Source organism: Mesocricetus auratus, unplaced genomic scaffold (assembly GCF_017639785.1).
Source record: "Mesocricetus auratus isolate SY011 unplaced genomic scaffold, BCM_Maur_2.0 Super-Scaffold_100676, whole genome shotgun sequence".
Lineage (NCBI taxonomy): Eukaryota > Metazoa > Chordata > Mammalia > Rodentia > Cricetidae > Mesocricetus > Mesocricetus auratus.
The window spans coordinates 181989076-182014018 of record NW_024429266.1 but is presented as its reverse complement, the minus strand read 5'-3'; the positions used below and the strand labels follow the sequence as shown (position 1 = coordinate 182014018).

General features: G+C 45.9%; 1 protein-coding gene across 4 annotated transcripts in view; it reads left to right on the top strand.

Annotated features, from left to right (window-relative positions):
- The first annotated feature begins 14606 nt into the window (after nucleotides 1-14606).
- The window catches only part of A2ml1 (alpha-2-macroglobulin like 1), a 41179-nt gene continuing 30842 nt past the window's right edge, over nucleotides 14607-24943 (top strand). For 3 of the 4 annotated variants that reach the window (XM_040738489.1, XM_040738488.1, XM_040738486.1), the window contains exons 1-10: nucleotides 14607-14737; nucleotides 15257-15443; nucleotides 15995-16157; nucleotides 16674-16726; nucleotides 19371-19391; nucleotides 20253-20412; nucleotides 20652-20736; nucleotides 21855-21981; nucleotides 22654-22768; nucleotides 23232-23341. In XM_040738489.1, coding sequence (XP_040594423.1) covers nucleotides 14676-14737; nucleotides 15257-15443; nucleotides 15995-16157; nucleotides 16674-16726; nucleotides 19371-19391; nucleotides 20253-20412; nucleotides 20652-20736; nucleotides 21855-21981; nucleotides 22654-22768; nucleotides 23232-23341 — 1083 coding nt within the window. In that variant the 5' untranslated portion in view covers nucleotides 14607-14675. The remainder of the gene's footprint in view (nucleotides 14738-15256; nucleotides 15444-15994; nucleotides 16158-16673; nucleotides 16727-19370; nucleotides 19392-20252; nucleotides 20413-20651; nucleotides 20737-21854; nucleotides 21982-22653; nucleotides 22769-23231; nucleotides 23342-24943) is intronic. The other variant, XM_040738487.1, reaches the window with a different exon arrangement.

The following is a 24943-nucleotide window of genomic DNA, read 5'->3' as shown; positions in this document are numbered from 1 at the left end:
GAGGGGTGCACATCTCAACATAATAAATGTTATATGTGACAAGTCTATGGACAATATCGTGTTAAATGGAGAAAAATTCAAAGAATTCTCCCTAAAGCCAGGAATAAAGACTGTCCACTCCACTCCTACTAAATATAATGCTTGAAGTCTGAGGTAGTGCATTAAGAGATGAGAAGGGAAAGTATCCCCATTTGTAGATGGTATAGTTTTATATATAAGAGACACTAATACCCAACCCAAAACTCTTAGAGCAAATAAACACTTTCAGCAAAGTGGCAAGATACAAATTAACACACCTAATCAGCGGCCTTCCTATAAACCAACATCAAACACACTGAAAGATACATTAGGGAAAGGACCCCATTCACAACAGCTACTAAAATAATTAAATTCATATGAATAAGCCTAACTAAGCAAATAAAGACCTCTACAATGAAAACTTTGAGACACTAAAGAGAAATTGAGGAAGACACTTAGAAGATGGAAAGAGCTTGTATGCTAATGGGTTGGAAAAATTAAATACCGTAAAAATGACCATTCTACTTAAAACAATCTACAAATGCAATACAATCCCAATAAAAACTCCAGGGTGATATTTTACAGATGTAGGAGAAACAATCTCAAAATGTGTATGGTGGCACAAAAAGTCAGTCTGCAGGATAAGCTGTCAGGCTGAACCTACCTCCAGTTACAGGCATACTCTAAGATAACCATGGGCTAGAATTCAGCATGAATTTGGAGAAGGAAACATAAACTGTTCTAGAAATATTTATTGATAACATAGTTTTCTCTCATAGAGTAACCTGAGCACATGATTCCCTGCTTCTCTTTCCATTTTTTAACACAAACTTTCTTTTCTTTCTTACTTTAGGGAGTGAACTGTATGTTCTCACGCAGTCATCTAAGCTTGGGTGGGGTTAATGGTCATCTCATTTGCCTTCTTGCATTCATTTGTGAGCTTTGGCACATTGCAGAGGGAAAGGAAATACAATCGAGCCTGTAATTAGTCAAGGGTGGAGGGGACACAAAGGGATCACTGGGGCCAAGCTTCACTGGTTCTTCCTTTTCTTTTCTTGTATTGTGATTGGTTGTAACTCCAGTTCTCCAGATGTAGTCTTGAGTAAGCATTTCTGGAGTGAGACAGAAGGAGGCCTCTCTTTTCTGGTCTCCTCTGGAATAAAAACCTAGCTGCCAAGAATTCCATCCCCACCCCCACCCCCCTGCAGAAGGTACCAGGATGTTCTTAAGGTGTCACCAAGTGACGTGGATTAGGAACATTTTTGAAACCACATGACAGAGAATGAAAACAGTCACAATAAATATTTGCAGGTATGAGACCAGTGGTGTATGAGAATGCTTTAGAGAAAAAAATATCAAATACATAGAGGTCTGGCTTGCTTTAGTTTTGTTTTTGTTTTTTTGAGATAGGATTTCTCTGTGTAGCTTTGGAGCCTATCCTGGAACTCACTCTGTAGACCAGGCTGGCCTTGAACTCACAGAGATCTGCCTGCCTCTGCCTCCTGAGTGCTGATGATCTATACGTATATGTATTAGTACACATATAGACTGTGTTGTACACAAGTAAGCCAAAGATGAGTTTGTGTTTTATATTTGAGCAGGTAAAATATAAGCCATGTGTTTTGTAGTTTTTTAGGTTATTTTTTATGTTTATAGTCAGGATTTTTAGGAGGGTCTTCATTAAGCAAACCTGATCATCTTTGACCTGGAATAAATCCACAGCCTTTTGTTTCCTACGGAAATAAGAACATAACCTCTCTCCCAGAGAAACATACCTTTTGACTTCCATTTTGAAGCCAAGATAGTTTTAAAAATATATAGGTTTAAGCCGGGTGGTGGTGACGCATGCCTTTAATCCCAGCACTTGGGAGGCAGAGGCAGGCAGATCTCTGTGAGTTCAAGACCAGCCTGGTCTACAAGAGCTAGTTCCAGGACAGCCTCCAGCCACAGAGAAACCCTGTCTCAAAAAAATATATATACATATATACATATTATATATATATATGTTTAATCTAGCAGCTTTTATAATCCATTGTCTCTTGGCAGCCCAAAAACTTAAAGACAACACAATAACATACAGGATGCAGATTCTCTGAATATTTTACATTTTTATGTGTTTTTTAAAATATTACTTTAATTCCTTTTTAAGGATTTTATTATTTTAAAACTATAAACATATATATGATCACTGTCTGTACCATTTTTTTCTCTCCCAAACCAATTTACATTTTTAAATACACTGCAATCCATTTAAAGTTTTTGTTCCACCATCTGGACCTGTCTTTTTAATTTTGGGGGGGGGGTTCGAGACAGGATTTCTCTGTGTAGCTTTGGAGCCTATCCTGGCACTCTCTTTGTAGACCAGGCTGACCTCGAACTCACAGAGATCCACCTGCCTCTGCCTCCTGAGTGCTGGGACTAAAGCTATGTGCCACCAACACCCGGCCTGGATCTGTCTTTACATCTGTGATTTATTTTTGTTTTGGTTTTTCAAGACAGGGTTTCTCTGTAGCTTTGAAGATTGTCCTGGAACTCACTTAGTAGACCAGGCTGGCCTCAAACTCACAGAGATCCACCTGCCTCTGCCTCCCGAGTGCTGGCAGCTGCTGGGAGACGTCTCTGTACTGTAGCCCGCATGATACACAAGAGACTAGGAAGCCACATTTGGCTCCGTTTTTGAGTGTTTAGAACCTTTTAAAAGCTTTTTGGGGTTTAATGTGGATGTAGGTGCAGGTCATTTGGGCACCATTTGTGTGAATATTTTTCACTGTGACTGGTTTAATAAAGAAGCTGACTGGCCAATGGCTGGACAGGACATGGTTATGCCGGAGAACCAGACTAAGGACACTGGGAAGAAGAAGGGCAGAGGAGTCACCGGTGAGACACAGAGAGGACACAGGAGGTGCAAGATGAAAGAGAGGTAATACCCCGTGGCAGAATGTAGATTAATATAAATGGGTTATTTAAGTTCTAAGAGCTGCTTAGTAACAAGCCTGAGCTTATCAGCCCAGCATTTATAATTAATATTAAGTCTCTGTGATTATTTGGGAGTAGCTGCTGGGACACAGAGAAACTGCCTAAAGCATCATTCCACAAATTGGGAAGATTGGATTGGACTATTAAAAAATAGATAGCATGCTGAACACCTGTGTTCGTCTCCCTCTCTGTCTCCTGCTGCAGATACAATGCAATCAGCTGCTTCACACTTATGCCACCATGGTGTTCCTGTTGTGATGGACTGCACCCAGAATTCCCAGCAAAAACCCTCCTTCCTTACGGGAACAAGAAAAGTGACCACTATAGACAAACTTAGCCAAACCATAGCACAAGATAATACACTATTATGATAATATAGAATTTATGTAATTCTTATTCTAAAAATACAGTTTTACAATAAAGAGTCAAGTGGAAAAGTCCTTCCAGATAATATGCAATATCTATGTATGTTAAAACTCTGAAGCCATAAATCGGTTGTGTTCTCTGTCTCTCTGTCTCTGTCTCTGTCTCTGTCTCTGTCTCTCTCTTTCTCTCTCTCTCATTTTTCAAGATGGTTTCTCTGTATAGCTCTCACTGTTCTGGAACTCACTCTGTGGACCAGGCTGGCCTTGAACTCTGAGAGATCCATCTACCTCTGTCTCCTGAGTGCTGGGATTAAAAGTGTTCACCATCACTGTCTGTTCACTGTATGGTTCTCTAGAGGAACAAAACTGACTCTGTGTGTGTGTGTGTGTGTGTGTGTGTGTGTGTGTGTGTGTCAACTTGACACACCTAGAATCATCAGAGAAAGGAGCCTCAGTTGAGGAAATGCCTTCATGAGATCCAGCTGTAAGGCATTTTCTCATTTAGCGATCAATGGGGGCGGACCCAGCCCATGGTGGGTGGTGTCATCCCCGGGCTGCTGGTCCTGTGTCCTACGAGAAATCAGGTTGAGCAAGCCATGGGAAGCATTTAGTAAGCAGTTCTCCTTTGTGACCTCTGCATCAGCTCCTGCCTCCAGGATCCTGCCCTGTTTGACTTCTTATCTTGACTTCCTTCAGTGAACAGGGATGCTGAAGTGTGAGCCTAATAAACCCTTTCCTTCCCAAGTTGCTTTTTGGTCATGGTGTTTTGTCACAGCAATAGAAACCCTGACTAAAATAGTGTGTGTAAATATATGTTATATGTGACAATATATATGTCTATATGTGTGTATGTGGGATTTATTACATATATATTAGATATATATGTATGTATTATACCTATGTGGGATTTATTAGAGAGTATTACAGGCTGTAGTCCAGCTACCTCAATAATAGTTGTCTTCTAATAAGAAGTCCAAAAATCCAGTAGTTGTTCAGTCCACGCATGAAGCTGGATGTCTCACTGGTCTTCAGTATGCACCAGAATCCTGGAGAAGTAGGCTGTAATGCCAGTGAAGGAATGGCCTTGCCAGCGAGAGTGAGGGCAAGCAGGCAGAGAGAGCTTTCTTCTTCATGTACTTTATATAGGCTACCGCCAGAAGGCGTGGCCCATATTAAAGTTGGATCTTTCTACCTCAAAAGATTCGGATTAAAATTGGGTCTTCCCACTTCAGATGATTTGATTGTGGGGAAAAAAAAATCCCTCACAGATGTGCCCAGCTGCTTGGGTTTAAGTTAATTCCAGATGTTGTCAAGTTGACAACCAAGAATGGCCTCCACAAAGCCCAGAGCCTCGTGCTCCTGGCTAACTGGAATTTTGTACTCAAAAATCAACTCTTCTCTTCCCTCTCCCTGCCTCTGCCCCCTGCCCACTGTTACTGAGATTATATAACACCATGGCGGTTCCTCAAAACAGTCTAGAGTGGACCATCCTGTGATCGCACAACTCCACCACTGTGCGAAGGAAAGCGGCCACCATTCTCCCGGCTTCTCAGCTCCACCTTCCAGATTTCACACGCACGAGATCATGTGGCTCTTGTCTTTCTGTGTCCAACTTAGTTTACTTAAGGCTACACTCTCCAGTGCTGCTGGTAGTGCCATGTCCTTACTGGTGCGCCAGGAGTGGACACTTCCAATAGTTCCCGTTTTGACTGTTGTGAATAGCGCTGCTGAGAGCAGGGGAGTGTGGATCTCTTTGGTTCAATGGCTTCATATCCTCTGTACGACAGTCAGATGCCTAGGTCACACGATCGTTTCCTTTTAAAAATTAAATTCTGAAGCCGGGTGTTGGTAGCGTATGCCTTTAATCCCAGCACTCGGGAGGCAGAGGAGTTCGAGACCAGCCTGGTTTACAGAGTGAGTTCCAGGACAGTCTCCAAAACAAAACAGAGAAACCCTGTCTCGAAAAACCAAAAAAAAAAAAAAAATTAAATTCTGGACTGGAGAAATGGTTCAGTGGTTAAGAGCACTGCCTGTCCTTCCAAAGGTCCTGAGTTCAATTCCCAGAAACCACATGGTAATGAAATCTGGTGCCCCCTTCTGGCCTGCAGGCATACATGCAGGCAGAACACTATCCATAACACATAAATAAATCTTCAAAAAAATAAATTAAAATTAAATTTTGATGCTCTTCAGGAATCAATGCTGTTTTCCACAGTTGCTGCACTAATTTGTGCGCTCAGCGACAGTGTGCAAGGGCTGCTCATGGACTACGCAATCTGCCAGGAGGGGGGTTGAGTCAGCCTCACTTGGAATGACTTAGCTACACTACCCTCCCCTCCCCCAAATTCCAGGCAGAGAATCTAGCTGATAATTGTATTCAAAGGGAGATTTTAGAGGAGATCAGAGGAGATGGAGACATTAGAGGACCAGTTGCCTGGTATAAGTGACAGTGTGGACACACAGCTCCCACTGGAGGCCAGTTGGTCTCCTGCAGAGGAGGTAGTGTTACTGGGCCTGGGCGCAGCGCTTTCCCAGGCAGAGTGGTGGGACAGAGAGAATCGAGACTTACCCAGTGATTGTTCATGTGTTTCTAACACATGCCGGTGTTATGACCAACCCCCATTCGTGGGCCCTGTGGAGTTTTCATTCCCTGAAATTGATCTCAACTGTAGTTTGATTTAAGCTGAAAGCAGACATGGAGGGACTCTGGTTAAAATCCAAAGCAGGTATTAATCAGATAGTAAATGGAGTTGATTCGACAGTACTAGACTTAATTAATGTAACATAGCGCTAAACTGTTGGATATTTGAAATTCTAAGAGGTGAGGTTGGCTCTCTCTGGCAGTTTAAAAGCCATGCAAACACCCCAGGAAGGGCAGATAGTAAAGAGAACACTTCATATGTATGTCAGTGAGCTTTCAATGGCCTGACAAAATACCTGAGAAAAACAAATTATACAGAGGAAAAGTTAATTTTAATCCATGGGCTCAGAGGTTTCAGTCCATGTTTTTGGACCTTCCCCGTGGAAGCCTGTGGTTAAGCACAGGTACCCAGACCATGCTGGCCAGAAAACAAAAGGGGCAGAGAGGAGATGGAGTCATAAATTGCTTTCAAAGGCAAGCCCCAAGTCAAATAACTCCACTTCCTTCTACTAGGTCACATACTTGCACACACATGCATGCATGCATGCATGCACGCACGCACACACACATACATACATACATACATACATAGTATGCTTATCTATGTGTTGAAACCTTCTGTAAGTTCACAATAAGAATTATTTGTAGTAAGCAATTGTTTGTTTGAGAGTTTATTTGGTGAATATCGAAAGTTTAACTGGATATACAGGTTTTCCCTTGTGCACAAATCAATCCAGGCCTCCAGGGAGACTCTTGGAGATCCATGTTTAGTAAAGAGTGCACGTCGGCTCTGCCCACTATTTGCATGTGGCAGGGGAGTAAGGAGCAATACAAGGGGTTATCTTGGGTTGTAGAAACAAGTTCCCCAGAGTTTCCCTAACGAGGCTCTGAAGGAACACTTAAATCATTTATAGCCAGTCTTATGTAGGCGCACACACACACACACACACACAGATGTACATGATATATATGTACATGGGTGTGCACAGTTATACCAGTATTTACTGAAAACTTCCAGGCACCATACAACTCTTGGAAGACAGAATCAGCCACGCACAGTCTGCCCGGGCTCTGAATATTGCTCAGAGGAGAGTTTTGCAAGGATGTTGATTTGAATCCCATTCTGGGCCTTCTGGGGCAAACCAAAGACCCTAAGGTGTGGATTAAATTTAGCATTCATTGTTTTACTATGCATGCAGTATTGCTTATAGGGATGTGTTTTAAAAGAAAGTCACACACAATAAAAGCTTGAAACAAGCCCTCATAGTTTTGAGGTAACTCTCTGCATCTGGATTCATTCCACGGAGGGTTCATTAATCCGGTACCTTGTTCCTTCCACCCCACATGGTTGCTATTTCCATCTTGCCCTGGGGAGCACAGTCCCAATCTAAAATTGCTGATAATAGGGATAATAGGCTCAGAGACGTCCTGGGAGGAACAGACTGAAAAGGGTTTCCTGGCCTCTCTCTGTTGGCTGTTGGAAAGGGAGGTGTGGAGATGGGATGGGCTTTCTGAGAACTTCTGCTCTAAACTCCAGGCGGCCTTTCTGGCCACTGCTCCCTCCTACAGCAGTGGTTCTCAAAGCATCATCCTCGGACCAGCAACACCAGTTCTGCCTGAGAATTTGATTCAGTCATATCCAAATTCTTAGGCCCCACCACAGAACAATGGATCACAGACCCTGGCACCGGGACCAAGAAACATGTGTTTTACCATTGTGCCAAGTCTCCATCACTGATAAATTCATTGGGACAAAAACTGCATTCTCCCCACCGTCTCTAATCTAGAGCAGCTAATGGTAGTTGCCAGAAAGAACAATTCTGACGCTAGCAGTCATAAACTCCTCACCAAGCAAGAGCTCCAAACACAAACACCGTCGAGAGGGTCTGTGGGAGCAGGAGTGGGACTGTGGAGGACATAGGAAGGCGGACAGAAAGGGGGACACTTGTCTCGCCCCACCCCCTCCCGCCAGCGCTCTTCCTTCAGAGGCTCAGGGAGAGCATGTCGGGAAATGGTGGTTACCACTCTGAAGGGTTTCACAGTGTGAGTGGGGAAAGTCACGCTGAAGCAGGGGGACAAGACAAAATGGCTAGAGCTGTGGTCACGCTCACAGGGCACCGAGGTTTGGGGACACAGACAAAGGAGGATTAGCTCTGCCCACAGAAGTAGAAGATGCTGGGTTGTCTGTCTTCTCTGCAGTCAGCCTGGCATAGCCCCTTCGACTCCCTCAAGTCTAGAGTGGCCACACAAAGCAGCTGTAGCTAATGATGAGCCGGTGACAGGCGGATGAGCCGGTGACAGGCGGATGAGTTATTCTTTTTTTTTCTTTCCCAGGCAGGATTTCTCTGTGGCTTTGGAGCCTGTGCTGGAACTAGCTCTTGTAGACCAGGCTGGTCTTGAACTCACAGAGATCTACCTGCATCTGCCTCCAGAGTGCTGGGATTAAAGGCGTGCACCACCACCGCCGAGCTGAGTTATTCTTACTGGTTCCATCAAAACTTTACTTACAAAATAGATGGCAGGCTGGGTTTGATCTTGGGGCCACAGTTAGCCCAACAGTACATCTTCTGCCCAAAGACCTTCCTTTAATATTACTGATGGCAACAAATTCCCTCTTTTTTTTTTTTTTGCCAGAGAGATAGCTCAAGGATTAAGAGCACTGGCAGCTCCTTCAGAGGATCTGTGTTCAATTCCCAGCACCTGCACGGTGGCTCATCAGCACCGGTAGCTGCAGCTCCAGGGGCTCCGACATCCTCTCTGGCCTCCTTGGGCCACAGACATGCATGTAGTATACAGACACATAGGCAGGCAAAACACCTGCAGACATAAAATAAAGCTTTCCTCTCTTAGTAGGAAGATGCTTTTGCTGTACCGAGAAATTTGAATTTTCACGTTTCTTTTCTTTAAGTATTTTAATGTTATAAGTGCATTTTTCTGGTGTGCATTTTCTCATGAAACGTGGTGATATGGGTTAGTTAGCCACATGAAGTGGTTGGATTCTTTTTTTTTTTTTTTTTTTTTTTTTTTTGGCTTTTCGAGACAGGGTTTCCCTGTGGCTTTGGAGGCTGTCCTGGAACTCACTTAGTAGTCCAGGCTGGTCTCGAACTCACAGAGATCCGCCTGCCTCTGCCTCCCGAGTGCTGGGATTAAAGGTGTGCACCACCAACGCCCGGCACAAAGTGGTTGGATTCTTATCTTATGTAGCATGTCTCTGTTCTTTGATCACCTTCAAGGTCTCCTCTTGAGTTCTTATTTCTAACAGTTTGAATGTGCATTTAGCTCTATTTCATTTTATTCTTTTGGTTTTTTTTAAAGACAGGTTTCTATGTGTAGTCCTGGCTGTCCCGGAACCCTCTCTGTAGGCCAGGCTGGCGTTGAACTTAGAGATTTGTCGGCCTCTGCCTCCTGAGTGCTGGGACTAAAGGCGTGCGCCACCACTCCCAGTGGCACACTTCATGTGATATTTATCTTTGGAAGTCTCTGTGATTCCTGACCTGGTTTAACATCTTTTATTACATCTAGAAGATTCCCACTCTTTAAACCATTTATTTGTTTATTTGTTGTTTACAGACAGGGCCTCACAAATCTCAGGCCGGCTTCACCTCACCATGTAAGTAAAAGAGAATGATTTTAGAACCCCTGGTCCCACTGTCTATACCTCTTGAGAGCTGGGATTGAGTACAGGCATTGCCACATCCAATTCCACCCTAGGCTTGGAATCAAACCCAAGGTTTTGTGCTAGGTGAGCACTCTACCAACCGAGCTGCATCCTGGACCCTAAACTGTTTTTCCATTGATTCTTTCTCTCTACTCCTAAGCTTCCAGTAAGTACGCTAAGCCACTTACGACTTTGTCCTACAGCGCTTGGGTACCTTGTTCAATGTCTATCCACTTTTTCCCCCTCACTATATTTCACTCTAGGTAATTTCTGTGGATTTAACATCCAATGTGACTAATTGCTTTCTTCGATGTGCTGGATTTACTAATGGACTTCCCAAAGTTGTTCACCTCTTATGTTGTATTGCTAGACCCTCCTCCTCTTTGTCCAACTCCTTCTCATCCTCCTCCTCCTCCTCTTTCTTTGTGATGAGGATGCACACTTGTGTTTTTATTTTCTAGAATGTCTGTAACTTCTTATTTTTCTTTTGAAATTCCCTGCCTATTCATTCACATGACCCATACATTTTCATTAGATCCTTTCACATGTCATTTCCTATATTTTAGGCTTTTGTGTGGATTTTTTTTTTGAGCCCGCCTGTCCTGAAACTTATTTTGTAGTAGAGGCTGGCCTGGAACTCACAGAGATCCGCCTGCCTCTACTTCACAAGTGCTGGGATTAAGGCCCTCATCATCATGCCTGGTGATGGCCCTGTGTTTTTGCAAAGGAGACAGTTGCTGTTTGCTTCTTCTTTTGGAGTATGCTATGAGTTTGTTTGCTTTGGTTTTTGGCATGGTTTGGAGATCAAACCCATAGCCATGTACATGAGAGGTAAGCTGTCTACCACTGAGGTAATCCCCATCCTTGAAAATTGTGTTTGAGGGCAGGTAAGATGGCTCAGACAGCAAGGCGGCTTGTTGCCGAACCTGGTGACCTTCGTGCAATCTCCAGGTGCCATTTGGTGGAAGGAGAGAGCTGACTCCTAAAAGCTGTCCCGACTCCAAGCAACACGCTGTAACATGCTTCCTCTCCCAACTCCCCCCCCCAATACAAATAAATAAATAAATATAATAAAAAAAAACTCCTTTGTGCAGGGTCTCACTATGTAGCCGAGGCTAGCCTGAGATTTGAAATTGTTCTTCGTGTCTTAGCCCCTAAAGCAGCTGGAATTACAGGCATCTGCCACTACACCAAGCACATTTTCCATTCTTGCCCCAGCAGTGGGGATTGAATCTCCGCATACCAGGGAGATAAGAACTCCATCACTGAACTACAGCCCAGCCCTTGGATGTTAAAGTTTTTCATTGACTGTGTAGCATCTTGTGTGAACTGGAACAAAATTGAGGAAACAGTGCTTGCTCCTGGAAATGAGCACATCTCTCCACAGGTAGGCAGTGCAGGAGGCTGAGTCAGCCCCATTACAACGAGTGCTGGAATGAGATTTGGCCAGGATCGCTTTCGTTGTAGCACAGTTTCCCATTACAAAGCCTTACACTGAGGGCGGTGTCGGGAAAGCACTAGGTTTCTCAATACTCTTGCTTCACGGAGCTCAGGGCTCTCTCCATGTTCTTGCCTGCCAGTAAGAGGCGTGCCGTTAGTATTTTGACAATTGCTGTTTTGCTACAGTGAAGGAAGCAGAGGCAGAGGCTAGAAGAGGGCATCGGATTCCATGGAACTTGAGTTTTCCACAGTTGAAAACCACTGTGTGGTGCTGCGAATCCAACCAGGTTCTCTCGAAGATCAGCAAGTGCTCTTAAAGGCTTAGCCATCCCTCCAGTACCCATCAGGCATTTGCTAGTCTCAGAGAGGGAGCAAGGCTCACACTATTCTAGATTCTGAGTGACGGTGCAACTTCACACTTGTTGATTTGTGTCTTATTAACAGGGAAATTCCATTCAATCATTATCATGCTGAGGACTAGCTCAGAGCCTCACACATAGAAAGCACACATTCTAACCACTGAGCACACACCGTAAGTATGTGGCCGTCCCACCCTGCTGCGCAGCTGGCCTTGAACACATGAGTAGCCCTCTTGCTCAGCCTGCTAAGTAGCTCGGACCACAGGTCTGAGACACACAACATATGGTTCAGAAAACAATATTTCTTTCTTTTCATAATGTATTTTTGTTTCATGTGTATGAATTTTTTAACATTTAAAATGTTTATTTTATGTAGATGGGTGTTTTGCCTGCAAGTCTGTCTGTGTATCACTTGAATGCCTGGTGCCAGAGAGGCAAACATAGATCCTCAGGAACTAGATTTACAGATGGTTGTGAGCCACCATGTGGATGCTGGGAATTGAACTCTGGTCCTCTGGGAGAGCAGCCAGTGCTCTTAAATGCTGAACCAGCTCTCCAGTCCTACAAAACAATACTTCTGACTTTAATTTTTTTTAATGCTTGAGATAGGATCTTACTATGTAGTCCAGGCTGACCTTGAACTTGAAATCCTTCCCCCTCAGCATTCCTAGTGCTGGGATTACATGTATGGCTGCCATCCTCGGCCTAAGAAGCATTTTTAAAATTGTTATCAAGAAGTTTATTTATCTATTTATTTTTACACTTACTTGTTGTGTGTGCACACATACGCACATCTGCAAAAGTGCATGGATGGAAGCTTGGGGCAGGCTTTGGCAGTTAGCCTGCTCCCTCCACTCTGGAGACTAAACTTGGGCTGTCAGGCTTGATGGCAAGTTCTCTTATTTTGCTGAGCCATCTCCCCAGCCCAAGGAGCTTTAGTTTTTTTTTTCCAGTGGCTTCCCGATACTGCTTTATGTTAAGATGACAGCTTGCTTAACCAAACCAGTGTTATTGGGCACTGTATAGACTGAACGCTGTTTTCTAGGCATCTTAATCCAATTTGCCTCCTCTGGTAATTGTCTCTGTTTTCCTTGGGGAGTTTTCTCTTGCCAGCATCGCAGGCATCAGCTGGGTTGCCAGTTCTAGTACCCCATGAACCTGGCCTTAGGGTGGGCAGGGGCCACTGGTCCTAGTACCCCATGGGCCTGGCCTTGGGATGGGTAGGGGGCGCTGGTTCTGCTCAGCACAGCACCTTGCTTACAATGACTGATTCAGGGCGAAGTAAGTGCGTGGAGGGACAGAGCTTTTGCCAGTTGGAGACACAGAGCTACAAGAACGTACACTGTGGACCCAGCAGCCATCTTCTTTGCGTCTCGTAGAACGCCTGAGTGCACAGCACAAAACAGTCTGTCCCGAGAGTGGGCGCTTTGGAGAGGCGAGGCCTGTCAGCCCAAGCCCAGATCATTAATCGTCTTATGTTGTTCTGGTTCTTTCTTTATGTCTGAGGTGCCCCAGTTACTGGAAGCATTTTTTGTTTAAGTTGTTTTGATATGGCTTGGTCGTTGTGCAAGAAAGCATCCTCACTGATTTATAGCCTGTATAACCTATATTATAAAAAAGAGATAAAGTGGCTGCATCTCTTACTTTCTCGTAAGATTCGTTCCCAGATTAGGAGATGCAGAGGCAAAGATGCAGAGGCTAAGATGCAGAGGCACATCTTAAAGGCTTTTACTGCATATGGACACATTGCTCTCAGCACACTACATAATATATATTATATAATATATTACACACACACACACATATATATATATAATTTATTCTTTTCTCTAGCTCTACATATGTCCCTATTTCCACACAACCACACCAATACTAAATAGCATTAAACTTAAAAAAAATCCTAATTAGGGGCAGGGGTGGAGCTAGCTTAGTCGGTAGAGTGCTTGCCTAATGTGCAGAGACCTGGGTTGGATCCCCAGCACCACATATACCAGGCATCTCAAAAGAAATCAGTAGCGCCTAATTAGAGGATTATTGCTTTCCTCCCTCTTTCCTTCCCTCCTTCCCTTCCCTCCTTCTCTCTCTCTTTCCCTTCCTCCTTCCCTCCCCATTTCCCTCCCTATTTTTCTCCTTTCTTCCCTCTTCCCTCACTCCCTTCTATAGTTTTTTTTTTAGTTTCTTTTACTCCTTTGGCGGCCCACCACCCAGCTCCCAAATAAATCCCACAGAGTCTTATTCTTTCTTATGAAAGCCCAGCCTTAGCTTGGCTTGTTTCTAGCCAACTTTTCTTAAATTATCCCACCTACCTGTTGACTCTGGGCTTTGACCTTTTTCTGTTTCTGTGTACCTTTCTTTACTTCTTATTCCATGCCTAGCTGTGTAGCTTGCCCCCTTGCATTCTCCTCTCTTTCTTTTCTCCTTCCTTGATCTTCTCTCCCAAGATTTCTTCTCCTGTTTATTCTCTCTGCCTGCCACCCCCCACGCCCTGCTTAACCTTTCCCCTGCCTTGCTATTGGCCATTAAGCTCTTTATTAGACCAATCAGGTGTTTTAGACAGGCACAGTAACACAGCTTCACAGAGTTAAACAAATGCAACATGAAAGAATGCAACACATCATTGCATCGTCAAACAGCGTAAATGGATGTAACACATCTTTAGTATCCCACAACATACCTTATCTCCCCTTTCTTTCCTTTTTGAGACTGGGTTTCATGTAGTCTGAGCTGGCTTCAAGCTCACAACTCGCCCGAGGCCACCCTTAAATCTCTGATCCTCCTGCTTGTCCCTCAGAGTGCTGTGTTTTCTGACCCCAGACCCCACACAGGGCCATGTTGGCTGTCCTGCACTGATCCTGCAGGCTCCATGTCCCACAGTGTGCTTAGCAGAGGAGATCAAAGGAGAGTGCGACTTAGGAATGAACCCAGAAATTAAAGGAAGAGTCCAGGATGTGTTCTGCAGCTTCACCTCCAGGGATACTCAGCCTCTCCCAAAACTAGTGTTAAGGACTGGCTGGACCAGTATGAATGTTCTAGAAAGAGTCAAGGAAGGGAGCAGTGGCCCTACCCTGCTCTGCCTCCTCAGCCTAAGGCATGGTAACTGATTGGCCAGTGTTCAGTCTTGCTGCGCACCCCACCTGGGTGTTTAGGATTTAAGCAGGAGAACACGGGGAGCAGAACTCCTGGGTCCTGCTCCTGGCCAATCTGGCTCACTCACAGAGATGCAGGCTGCACTCCTCCTGGGAATGCTGGCCCTAGTGTCGGTGGCAGCAGACCTCTGTCCGTGAGTTAAGGGTGAACAGAGTTGACTGGGGGCTATCAGAGTTGATTGGGGACCAATGGCTTTTTTTTTTTTTTTTTTGCCTGTCTTTCCCAAGCATAAACATGGACAAGCAAAGACATGCCCATGGTTTCCTTTGCTTTCTGTCTCCTCTTTTTCCTTCATTCCTTTTCTGGAATGAAAAGCTGAAACACTAAACTTGATCTTAACACCAGCAATAAGATAATATTAAAATGTGAAAATGTGTAGGCTCTTTGTATCTTGTTCTCTGTGGACAGGCCTAATTTTGTCCTTGATACTCCAACCAGGCTTGGGCTCTCAGTGGTAGTTGCTGGGGAAGTGGGGAGGCTTAGGGCAGGATGCTAAGACCCGTGCTTTCTCCTTTATTACAAAAAAAAAAAAAGATTCATAAGGCCAGGGGCTTGCTCTGCTTGGCTTACTGCTGGTTGCTTCTAAGGGAAGGGATTAGCTTTTCACTGAAGGATGAATCATTGGCTCTCTGAAATTCTTTTTCTCCCTTAGTAGAAAGTACTTGGTGACAATTCCAGCCCAGCTTGCCTTCCCCTCCACACAGAAGGTTTGTTTGGATCTGAGCCCTGGGAAGTGTGATGTAAAATTCACTATTACCCTGGAGACCAAGGACAAGACACAGAAGTTGCTAGAACATTCTGGATTGAACAAGGAGAACTTCCACTGTATCTCATTTTCAGTAAGTGCTGACTAGGCCTTAAAGCTAACCCCTCGATTTCCTGGTCTCCTCCCAGGCTGCTCACTCTGTGGGCAGGCTTTGAGCTTTCCTATGCTCAAGATACTTCCGGTGTGGCAGTCAACTTCCCGTAGGACTCTCAGCTACTTCTCCAGCAACATGTCTGCCTGTATGCCACCAAGCTTCCTGTCATGATGATAATGCACTCAACCTCTAAAACTATAAGCAAGCCTCCTCAATTAAATGTTTTCCTTATAAGAGTTGCTGTGGTGATAGTGCATAGTCCGACTTCAAGTATGGTTTCTGCTATTGTGCTTTGGCTGGGTTTGTCTGGTCTCTGCTAAACTTCAGTTCCAGGTGCGAGCTTACCCACAATTCCCTTGCCCTGGAGTCTCTTTCAGTTCGTCCCTAGCCCCTGGTAACACCACTTCTCTTCTTTAGGGCTGTCTTAGGACTTCTCTACCCCCGTTTGACTTAGCCCACTGCTGGGCTGAGACTGTTGATTATGTCCCCCAATACCCTACTCCTCCCCAGAGCTCTGCTCTCCTGCCCAGGTCCCCCCACCGGCTGGTGGCATGGAAGAAGTGGCCACAATTCAAGTGTCAGGAGTTGGAAAGAACTCCAGGTTTGAAGAGGAGAAAAAGGTTCTAATCCAGAGGCAAGGGAGCGGCACATTTGTGCAGACTGACAAGCCTGTCTACACTCCAGGCCAGCGAGGTAAGGCACGCCTATCTAGGGACAGACAAGGCCAGGGACTGGTTCTGCGTCATGATGGAGATTTGTGAGTTGGATAGCGGGCTTAGGGAACAAGGAAGGAGAGGACAGGGAAGTGTGGCAATGAAGGGTTCTGGCCTGATTGTGAGTCTCACTCTAGCAAGAGTGTGAATGGAGCTGCTGATGCTTCTGGATGTCTAAAACAGAGCTTCAGTGCGTCCCAGAGGGTGGTGTGTCACACGTACTCGGGTTAATGGTTCTTGTGGGTAGGAAAGTGGCCAGTCTTTGGCTTGAACCTCTGTTCTTCTGCTCATTTTCATTGTGGGCCATTCCACTCTGAGCCCTGGAGAGAAGCTGTGTGATCTTCACCTGTCTCTCACATTGGAAAACAAAACCTCCTACCTCTCCTCAACCTAACAGGATTTCTAGTCAGGATTTTCCTGACTCAGAAATATGTGTGTGAAGAACAATTCCGGGAGGGGTACTCCCTCCACTAACTATGCCCATTTCTCCCTCTAGTGCTTTTCAGAATTGTCACCTTGAGCAGAGACTTCATCCCAGTGAATGACAAGGTAAGAATTTAGCTGGAGGAGGGAAAGGTGCCCAGCCCTTGAGAATGAATAAGAGAAAGCAGGCTGTCATTGTAGAACACATTCAGGAAGTAATCCTAGCCTTGGGCACTAGCCCGCAGCCGCCCAGGCCTGTCTCTGTGGGAAACTGTGAAGGTGACTGGTTTTCAGCCTCACGTCCACAATTCTGTTAGCATAACTTAACTCCCGAGAGATGGCTGCCTTTGCTTAAAAAGACTCTTCGTAGCTGGGTGGTGGTAGTCCACTCCTTCAGTCCCATCACTCGGGAGGCAGAGGCAGGCAGTCTACAGAGTGAGTTCTAGGACAGCCACGGCTACACGGAGAAACCCTGTTTGAAAAACAAAACCAAAACCAAAAAAATTTTAAGAGGCAAGATAGTAAATAAGGTGATTTATAAAGTAGTCTTTTTCCTTCAGGGAACACTGAAAGTGTGGTAACACTTGGAAAATATACTCCAATATTCCTCAACTCAATCCTTAACATCGTGTCTTTTCCTGTTGTGAAATATGGAACCCGGGGTCTGACCAATGTTAGGCAAGCACTCTCCCATGGAACCCCACTCTGATCATTAGGTTTAATAACTGGTTTGGTTGATCTTGTTTGGGTCACGATGTTTTTTTTGTTTTGTTTTTTGGTGGTGGTGGTGGTTTTTTTTTGTTTGTTTTTGTTTTTGTTTTTGAGCTTTGGTCCTTACCCCTTGATGTCTCATTGCAGCCTTCTTGTGTGTTCAAGTGGAACTTAAATACGGGAAGGGCTGTGGGGACACCAGACCTTGAGCAGAGACGTTCTTGGACACAGGCCGCACAGCTGACGCGACAAAGGGCATTTTTTCTGTTTTCTGTCTCCATGGCTTCAGAGGTTTTTTTCCCATGTACTTGTTACCAGCTGGCAGCCATAGCTACATTCTTTCCCAACAGGCTTTCAGTTTTTCTTTCCCATCGCCAGTAACCCTTCTATAGTTTGCTGTAATATTGGTTATTGATTCCAAAATTGCAGGCGCTGTATCAACCAGTGCTTAGACTCTACTGCCCCCCGGGGGTTGATCTCATTAGCTACCCCTGCTAAATTTTTTCCTCTGCCCAGATTGCTGAAAAGGTTGTGGGTTTTGTTAAACGGCTTGATTTCTCTTCTAAATCGACTCCTCCCTCCCTATTCCATTTACATAGGTCCTTCTAGGTTGAGAACTGACATTAACAAAAGGACTTTTACCGAGAAGCTCTGGGACAGAATGACAAGTTTAAAGAACACAGTGATTTTACACTTGGGAGGTAGAGAGGAGACAGGAGTATCAGAAGGTCAAGGCCAGTCTCAGCTACATAGTGAGTTGAAGGTCAGCCTGAGCTACATGAGATGCCAGCTCATCCTCCACCCTCAAATAAATACAGGACACAATATTTTATACCCAGACCTCTAAAGCACAGTGGAAATGGGTCAGTGAGAAAAGATGCCAAGCTGATGACCCGAGTTCTTCAGTCCTTAGAGTACACATAGTGGAAGGAGAGAACCAACTTCTAGAAGCTGTCCTCTGAAACTCTCTCTCTCTCTCTCTCTCTCTCTCTCTGTAAGTATATATGTAAATCTAATAAAATGTGGCCAAGGCAAACTGTTGATTGCTCCCTCCCAGAAGCTTCTGGCTAACTGGCCTCCTCCTTGCCTCTTGGCCCCTGTGTTAAGACGGCACTTTGTCATCTGATGGTCTTCTTTCTCTGGGACCATGACTCTCCAGAGCAATAAGAGTGGTATTTGTCTCCTGGCAGCCTAAACATCCCCGGGTCTGTGTCACTTTGTTCTCAAGGTTTTGGCTCTTAACATTGTATTTGAATTACACTTTTTTGTGTGCACATGTGAGAGCCATGACACACATGTGGAGGTCAGGGGACAGGCTACAGGAGTCAGCTCTCCTGACACCTCACTTATACTGTGGTTGAACTCAGGTCCAATGCCTTTACCCACTGAACCATCTTTCTGCCCCCCCTTGGCTTTTGAAGGGTTGCTACTCCTCCTTCCTGTGTTTCCTCATCTGTGTTTGTATTTAGGGAGGGTTAGCATCACATGGCACTTACCCAAGCCTCGAAGGCGTGCACTGTTGTGACTCCAACCATTGGACTTGGATGTAAACTGGCCTCTTTTGAATGGCCCAATGCCTTCCCGGAGCCCATCACTACGAACTTACAGAGTTAGCATTCATATATCAACCACCTCTAGAGGAAACTGTACAAGACCTTTCAGTGGGCCACTTTTAAACCTTTTTTAAAAATAAATCGACCACGAGTGAAAGTGAGGTCTCTGCTATCCACAGGCTTTGGGTGTCAAAAGAAGGTGCCAGGAAATGATTTGCTCCCAAGAGGAGGCTAAAGTGTGCGAGTCCAGGGTACTAACATTTTCCCTTCAGGGACTGGAGCTGCAGCCCTTCACTTTTTAGGACTGGCGACCCTCTGAGAAAACCTCTCTCTTTCTCTGCTGGATGAGTCTATGACCCCAGTGCTAACCTTCTCAGGGCCCAAAAGAGCCCTGTAGAAGACAGGAGGAAGCCAGAGGGGAAGGAGGAGTCCTCTGTCCGGGGTGCTTTTAGGAAACGTCAGTGTGCAGCCAGCCTGCTAACCTGTGCTCTCTGGCTTCTTTTCAGTACTCCATGGTGGAGCTGCAGGTAAGCAGAAGCACCTCTTCTCCTGGGAGCTGGGGAGACAAGTTGAAGGCGGAAACTGTACAACTGTACAGCCGTGGTCCAGAGTTTCCAGACTGCACTCCAGCACCAGGAAGTCGTAGGCCTACTCACACTCTCCCCATCGTGTTATGACCCCTGGCCCGTGCCCCGAGACCTAAAATCTGTCTGTAAGGACACCAGGCCCTGCTCTGACTCCTCTCTGTGCAACGTTCACTTGCCACAATGTTGTTTGTCCTGTCTGTCTCAGGTTACAACATCTTTCAGAGAGAAACTCAGGAGCGCAATGACAACACAAATGCTTTGAGAAATGTCCCAAAGTGGGAGGCCAATGTGACAATTTTGTATTTTTAGACAAAATCACCCATGTTTTAGGCAGCCTCCAATCAATTAGTTCCCTCAGCCTTGTTTCTTAAGAAAGACTAAACTCGAGCAAGCACTCCTGATGAGTAGGGCTTTAAAGTTTGTTTTCTGAAGCCAGTGATGGCACCTACACGAGCTCAAAGGGTTTCTCTCGAATGACTCGAATGAGTGAGGCTGGATTTACAGCAACAAGGTCATAAATCACACAAACAGCTACTTTTTTTGTAAATAATGTGTTTTTTTGATTCCCTGGAATGGGAGTTAAAGATGGCTGTGAGCCACCATGTGGGTGCTGGGAATCGAACCCAGGTCCTCTGGGAGAACCACCAGTGATCTTAACTGATGATCCAGCTCTCCAAACCCTGCCTCTTTTTCTTGGATGGAGCCTGACAAGCACTGGGTGGGATTTGTTCTGCCCTTTGCCAGCAGAGCTGCAAGCCAAGGGCCCAGGCACTTCATGCAGCTTTCCTTTGTTGGGTTCAGGACCCAAATAACAACAGGATTGCACAGTGGCTGGAAGTGGCACCCCGGCAAGGCATCGTAGACTTAACCTTTCAACTGGCACCAGAGGCAACGCTGGGCACCTACACGGTGACGGTGGCTGAGGGCAAGACCTTCAGCACGTTCAGTGTGGAGGAATACGGTAGGTGGGGACGAACAAGACACGGCGTTGGGCGCAGTTTTGATTCAAATCAGCAAGGGTAATGTCAAGGGGAAGGGACTGTTGGTTCTTTTTAATAAGTGCTGAGTCTAACTTCAAGAACATTAACTTCAACAGCACTCCATTAATGAACTAGTTAATTAACTTGTTGCTATTTCCATACTCCTTTATTACTTACTAGTTATGCCAGGACCTTGAGTGTTTCTTTCTACTCTCCCCAGTGTTGCCTAGGTTTGAGGTAGATGTGTTGGAACCAAGGCAGTTATCGACCATGGATGACGTCTTCTCTGTAAAAGTCTGTGCCAAGTAAGTTCTGAAGCTGAGGCGCAGGTGGAGATGGAGCTGAGTGGGTGAGAAAGGAGGGGTTGTGTAGGTGAGGGGTGTGGGGAGAGGGATTGTGTAGGTGAGGGGGTGAGGGGTTATGTAGGTGAGGGGTGTGGGGAGAGGGATTGTGTAGGTGAGGGGGTGTGGGGTGTAGGGAGAGGGGTTATGTAGGTGAGGGGGTGTGGTGTGAGGGATTGTGTAGGTGAGGGGTATAGGGAGAGGGGTCATGTAGGTGAGGGGGTGTGGGGTGAGGGGTCATGTAGGTGAGGGGTGTGGGGTGAGGGGTCATGTAGGTGAGGGGGTAGGGTGAGGGGTTATGTAGGTGAGGGGGGTAGGGTGAGGGGTTATGTAGGTGAGGGGGTGAGGGGTCATGTAGGTGAGGGGTGTAAGAGGAGGGATTATGTAGGTGATTTGCTGCGCCTTGGAGTTATCCAGGAAATCTTATAACCACCCATGTGCTCTTGCTTTCCATTATTAATTTAGACAAGATTATGGATTTAATTTCTACTTTGTACCGAGTACAACACTGATTCCCCCTGGGAAATAAAAGGAGCGCTGGGTCTGGTAGTGCAGGTCTGTCTTTCCCGTTGCTCGGGAAGCAGAGGCAGAAGGATGGAAAGTCCACAGTCGGTCAGGGCTGCAGAGAAATTTCAAAGCTGTTCCAGGCTCGTCATAAAAAAACACGGAAGAGCTGGGGGTGTGGCTCAGTGGTGGCTCGGGGCTTGCATAGCATTTGCAAAGCTCTGGGTTGAATCCTCAGTTGCAGGAAAGACAGAGAGGAAGGGAGGAGGGAGGGAACCAGGGAGGGAGGAGGGAGGGAGGAGGAGCGTGACCTCTATGTCCACGTGCTTGAGTGTAAGGGAAACACTCGGGCTCTTAGTAAAGGAGAGAAGGAAGGAGCAGGAACACCGCATGACTGTGGGAGCACCCGAGACAGGAGTGTGGGAGGGAAGTGTGTGTGTGCGTGCACGCGCGCGCGTGCGTACGTGCGTGTGTGTGTGTGTGTGTGTGTGTGTGTGTGTGTGTGTGTGTGCGTGCGTGCGTGTGTGAGTTTCATAACTGTCTCCTTGTGGGTTTTTTGTTTGTTTGTTTTAAATCAGGTACACATATGGAAAGCCTGTTCAAGGGGCAGTGAAAGTCTCGGCGTGTCAGAAGGCATACACGTACTGGTACCGAGAATCGGAGCGGGAACAGCTACCTGACAAATGCAAAAACCTCTCAGGACGGGTGAGCAAGAGGACTGAAGAGAAAGCTTATCCAGTGTCACTCACAGCATCAGTAAACAGCAGCATAAGGAAGTACAGAGTGAACCGGGCTTTGGTGGCGCATGCCTTTAATCCCAGCACTCGGGAGGCAGAGGCAGGCGGATCTCTGTGAGTTCCAGGCCAGCCTGGTCTACAGAGTGAGTTCCAGGACAGCCTCCAAAACAATTCAGAGAAACCCTGTCTTGAAAAACCAAAAAAAAAAAAAAAAAAAAAAAAAAAAAATTACAGAGTGAAAGCTGCTGCTGCTGCTGGTGGTGGTGGTGGTGTTTTTTGCCCAGATTCAAGTCAAGCAGCAGCACTTCTCACCAGAATGTAGCTTCTCAGTCTGCACTGGAGCCAGGAAAGATCCATGTTTCCAGTTCCCTTCCTCTTCTTGTAGCTCAGGGTGGCAAGGACGTTGTGTGATAGCCTGTGTACTGTGTATATTCCCTGTGTATCCCTGGTTGTCTTGGAGCTCACTTTGTAGACCAGGCTGGCCTCGAACTCAGAGATCCGCAATGGTGTACTCTCATGCTGCAGCAGAGTTTTCTCTCTTGAAGAAACCGAGGCACAGAGAGCAGCAGCCAAGCGCCTCTATGACACCTTGTGAAGGGGAAGCCGGGGTTAGCGTGTTTCTCTCTGATTGCCTCCACAGACTGACAAAGCAGGATGCTTCTCCGCCTCTGTGGACATGTCTGCCTTCAACCTCACTGGATATACGTACAGCCACAGCATTAACATTGTGGCTTCAGTGGTGGAGGAAGGGACAGGTAAGAGAGGTGCTGCTTGACCCATGAAGAACTCAGAGGGGGCAGTGAGACGGCCCAGTGGATAAAGGAGCCTGCTGCCAAGCCCGATGGCCTGAGTTCAATCCCTGAGGTGGAAGGAGAGGATCAACCCCATACGCCACGGTGCACATACAATATCACACAAACACAAATTAAGTAAGGAAATAAACTACAAAAAGAAGATCGAGAAGAAGGAGGAGGAGGAGGAGAAGGGAAAAGGGGGTACCCTGCTCGTAGTCCTTAGTCCAGGGAAATCCCAGCCATTCCTGTCATCTATCGCCTGTCTACCCCTTCTCCCCCAAAGTTTGGGGAGACAGAGTTGATTTGTCTTGACGTTTGATCAACTTCGTATTTCCCATGACACAACCCTCTCTGGAATTTTACGCTCAACATGAAGATGAGTCTACCAGGACTCAGGACATGACACATCTGTTTCCTTCTACAGGACTGGAGGCCAATACCACCCGGGACATCTATATTTCCTCAAAGATGGGATCCATGACCTTCGAAGACACTAATAATTTTTATTACCCCAGTTTCCCCTTCAGTGGGAAGGTATGCTAATTTATCTTTGTATAGGCCCAAACCAGCCAACCAACCAAGCAACAGACCCGAGACACATCAAACCGAATGAGCCATCCCCACCTGCTGGCTTCCTGCTGTCCCAAGTGCTTTGGGTCCCTTTGTGTATTTAATCTTTACAATACTCCTATGAGGTTGACACTGCCATTTGGCCCCATTTTACAAATGACAAAACTGAGACAAGAGAAGGTAAATGATTTTTCCATAGGTTTCTCACTGCTCCTCATTATGATTAATCCATCTGCAATGAGCATCTTAACTCCTTTTGTGATGCCTTCAACATCAGAGTGAAATTTTAAGCCCTTCCTAAGACCAGAGGTGGTGTTGCCATCCACTTCCTCCTCCTAAAAGTTTATTATTATTAATTTATTTTGGTGATTTTAATGCACGTGTGTTTATGCACCACATGTGCGCCTGGTACCTGTGGAAGACCAAAGAATGTGTCGCATCCCCTGGAACTGGGGTGACATGGTTGTGAGCTGCCATGTGGGTACTGGGAACAGAACCTGGGTCCTCTGGAAGAGCAGCCAATGCTCTTAACTGCTGAGCCATCTGTACAAACCCCAGAGTCTCCTCTCCTAATACCCAGATCTTTGAGCTTAGGAGTTGCAGTGCATCTGGGGAAATCATTTAGGTGGGCTCCTGTGTCTGGGAAAGATTAACACCCCACTTCTCAACAGACAGCCATTTTCAGAGCTTTAATCTTTTTCCTTAGAGACTTCTAATTTCATTTGTCTGACTGAATTTCCGCTCCCTTGGGAGGCCTCCTCCTCCTCCTTCCCTTCCTCCTCCTCCTCCTCCTTCCCTTCCTCCTCCTCCTCCTCCTTCCCTTCCTCCCCCTCCTCCTTCCCTTCCTCCTCCTCCTCCTTCTCTTCTTCCTCTTCCTTCTCCTTGCCCTCTTCCCTTTCTCTTCCTTCTCTTCCCCCTCATTCTCTTCTCCTCCCTTTTTTGTTCTTCTTGGTTTTTGTTTGTTTGTTTGTTGTTTTGAGAGTCTGGAAGCATAGCCCAGGTTGTCCTTGAACTCTGAGTCCTCCTGCCCAGTCTCCTAAATTCTAGGGTTATAGCCCACCACACCCAACTGCTTATCTCCCCCCTTCCCCAGACAGGGTTTCCCTGTGTGGCTTTGGAGGCTGTCCTGGAACTCTCTTTGTAGACCAGGCTGGCCTCAAACTCACAGAGATCTGCCTGCCTCTGCCTCCCGAGTGCTGGGATTAAAGGCGTGCGCCACCACCACCTGGATATCTTTTTATTTTTTCTTCAGGAAATGACAACACAATTTTGTGCACCTTTAAACTCACATTTTCTTAGTCATCATCCACACCAGGATGAATCCAGTTGTCTTTAGACCTTAAAGATTGCATAACTGGAGGTAAGGAAGTCTATCTTTAAGAGAAAGAAAGAGGGCTGAGGCAAGTTTGAGGCCAGCTGGACCACATAACCAGGACCTACAGAAATAAATAAAAAAACAGACATTTAAATGAAATCAAAACAATGCACAGAGCCTCAGAAGGGGCCTGTGCCAGTGAAAGGCTATATACAGTCTCATGGCTACACGGCCAACCAAGTTCTACACCA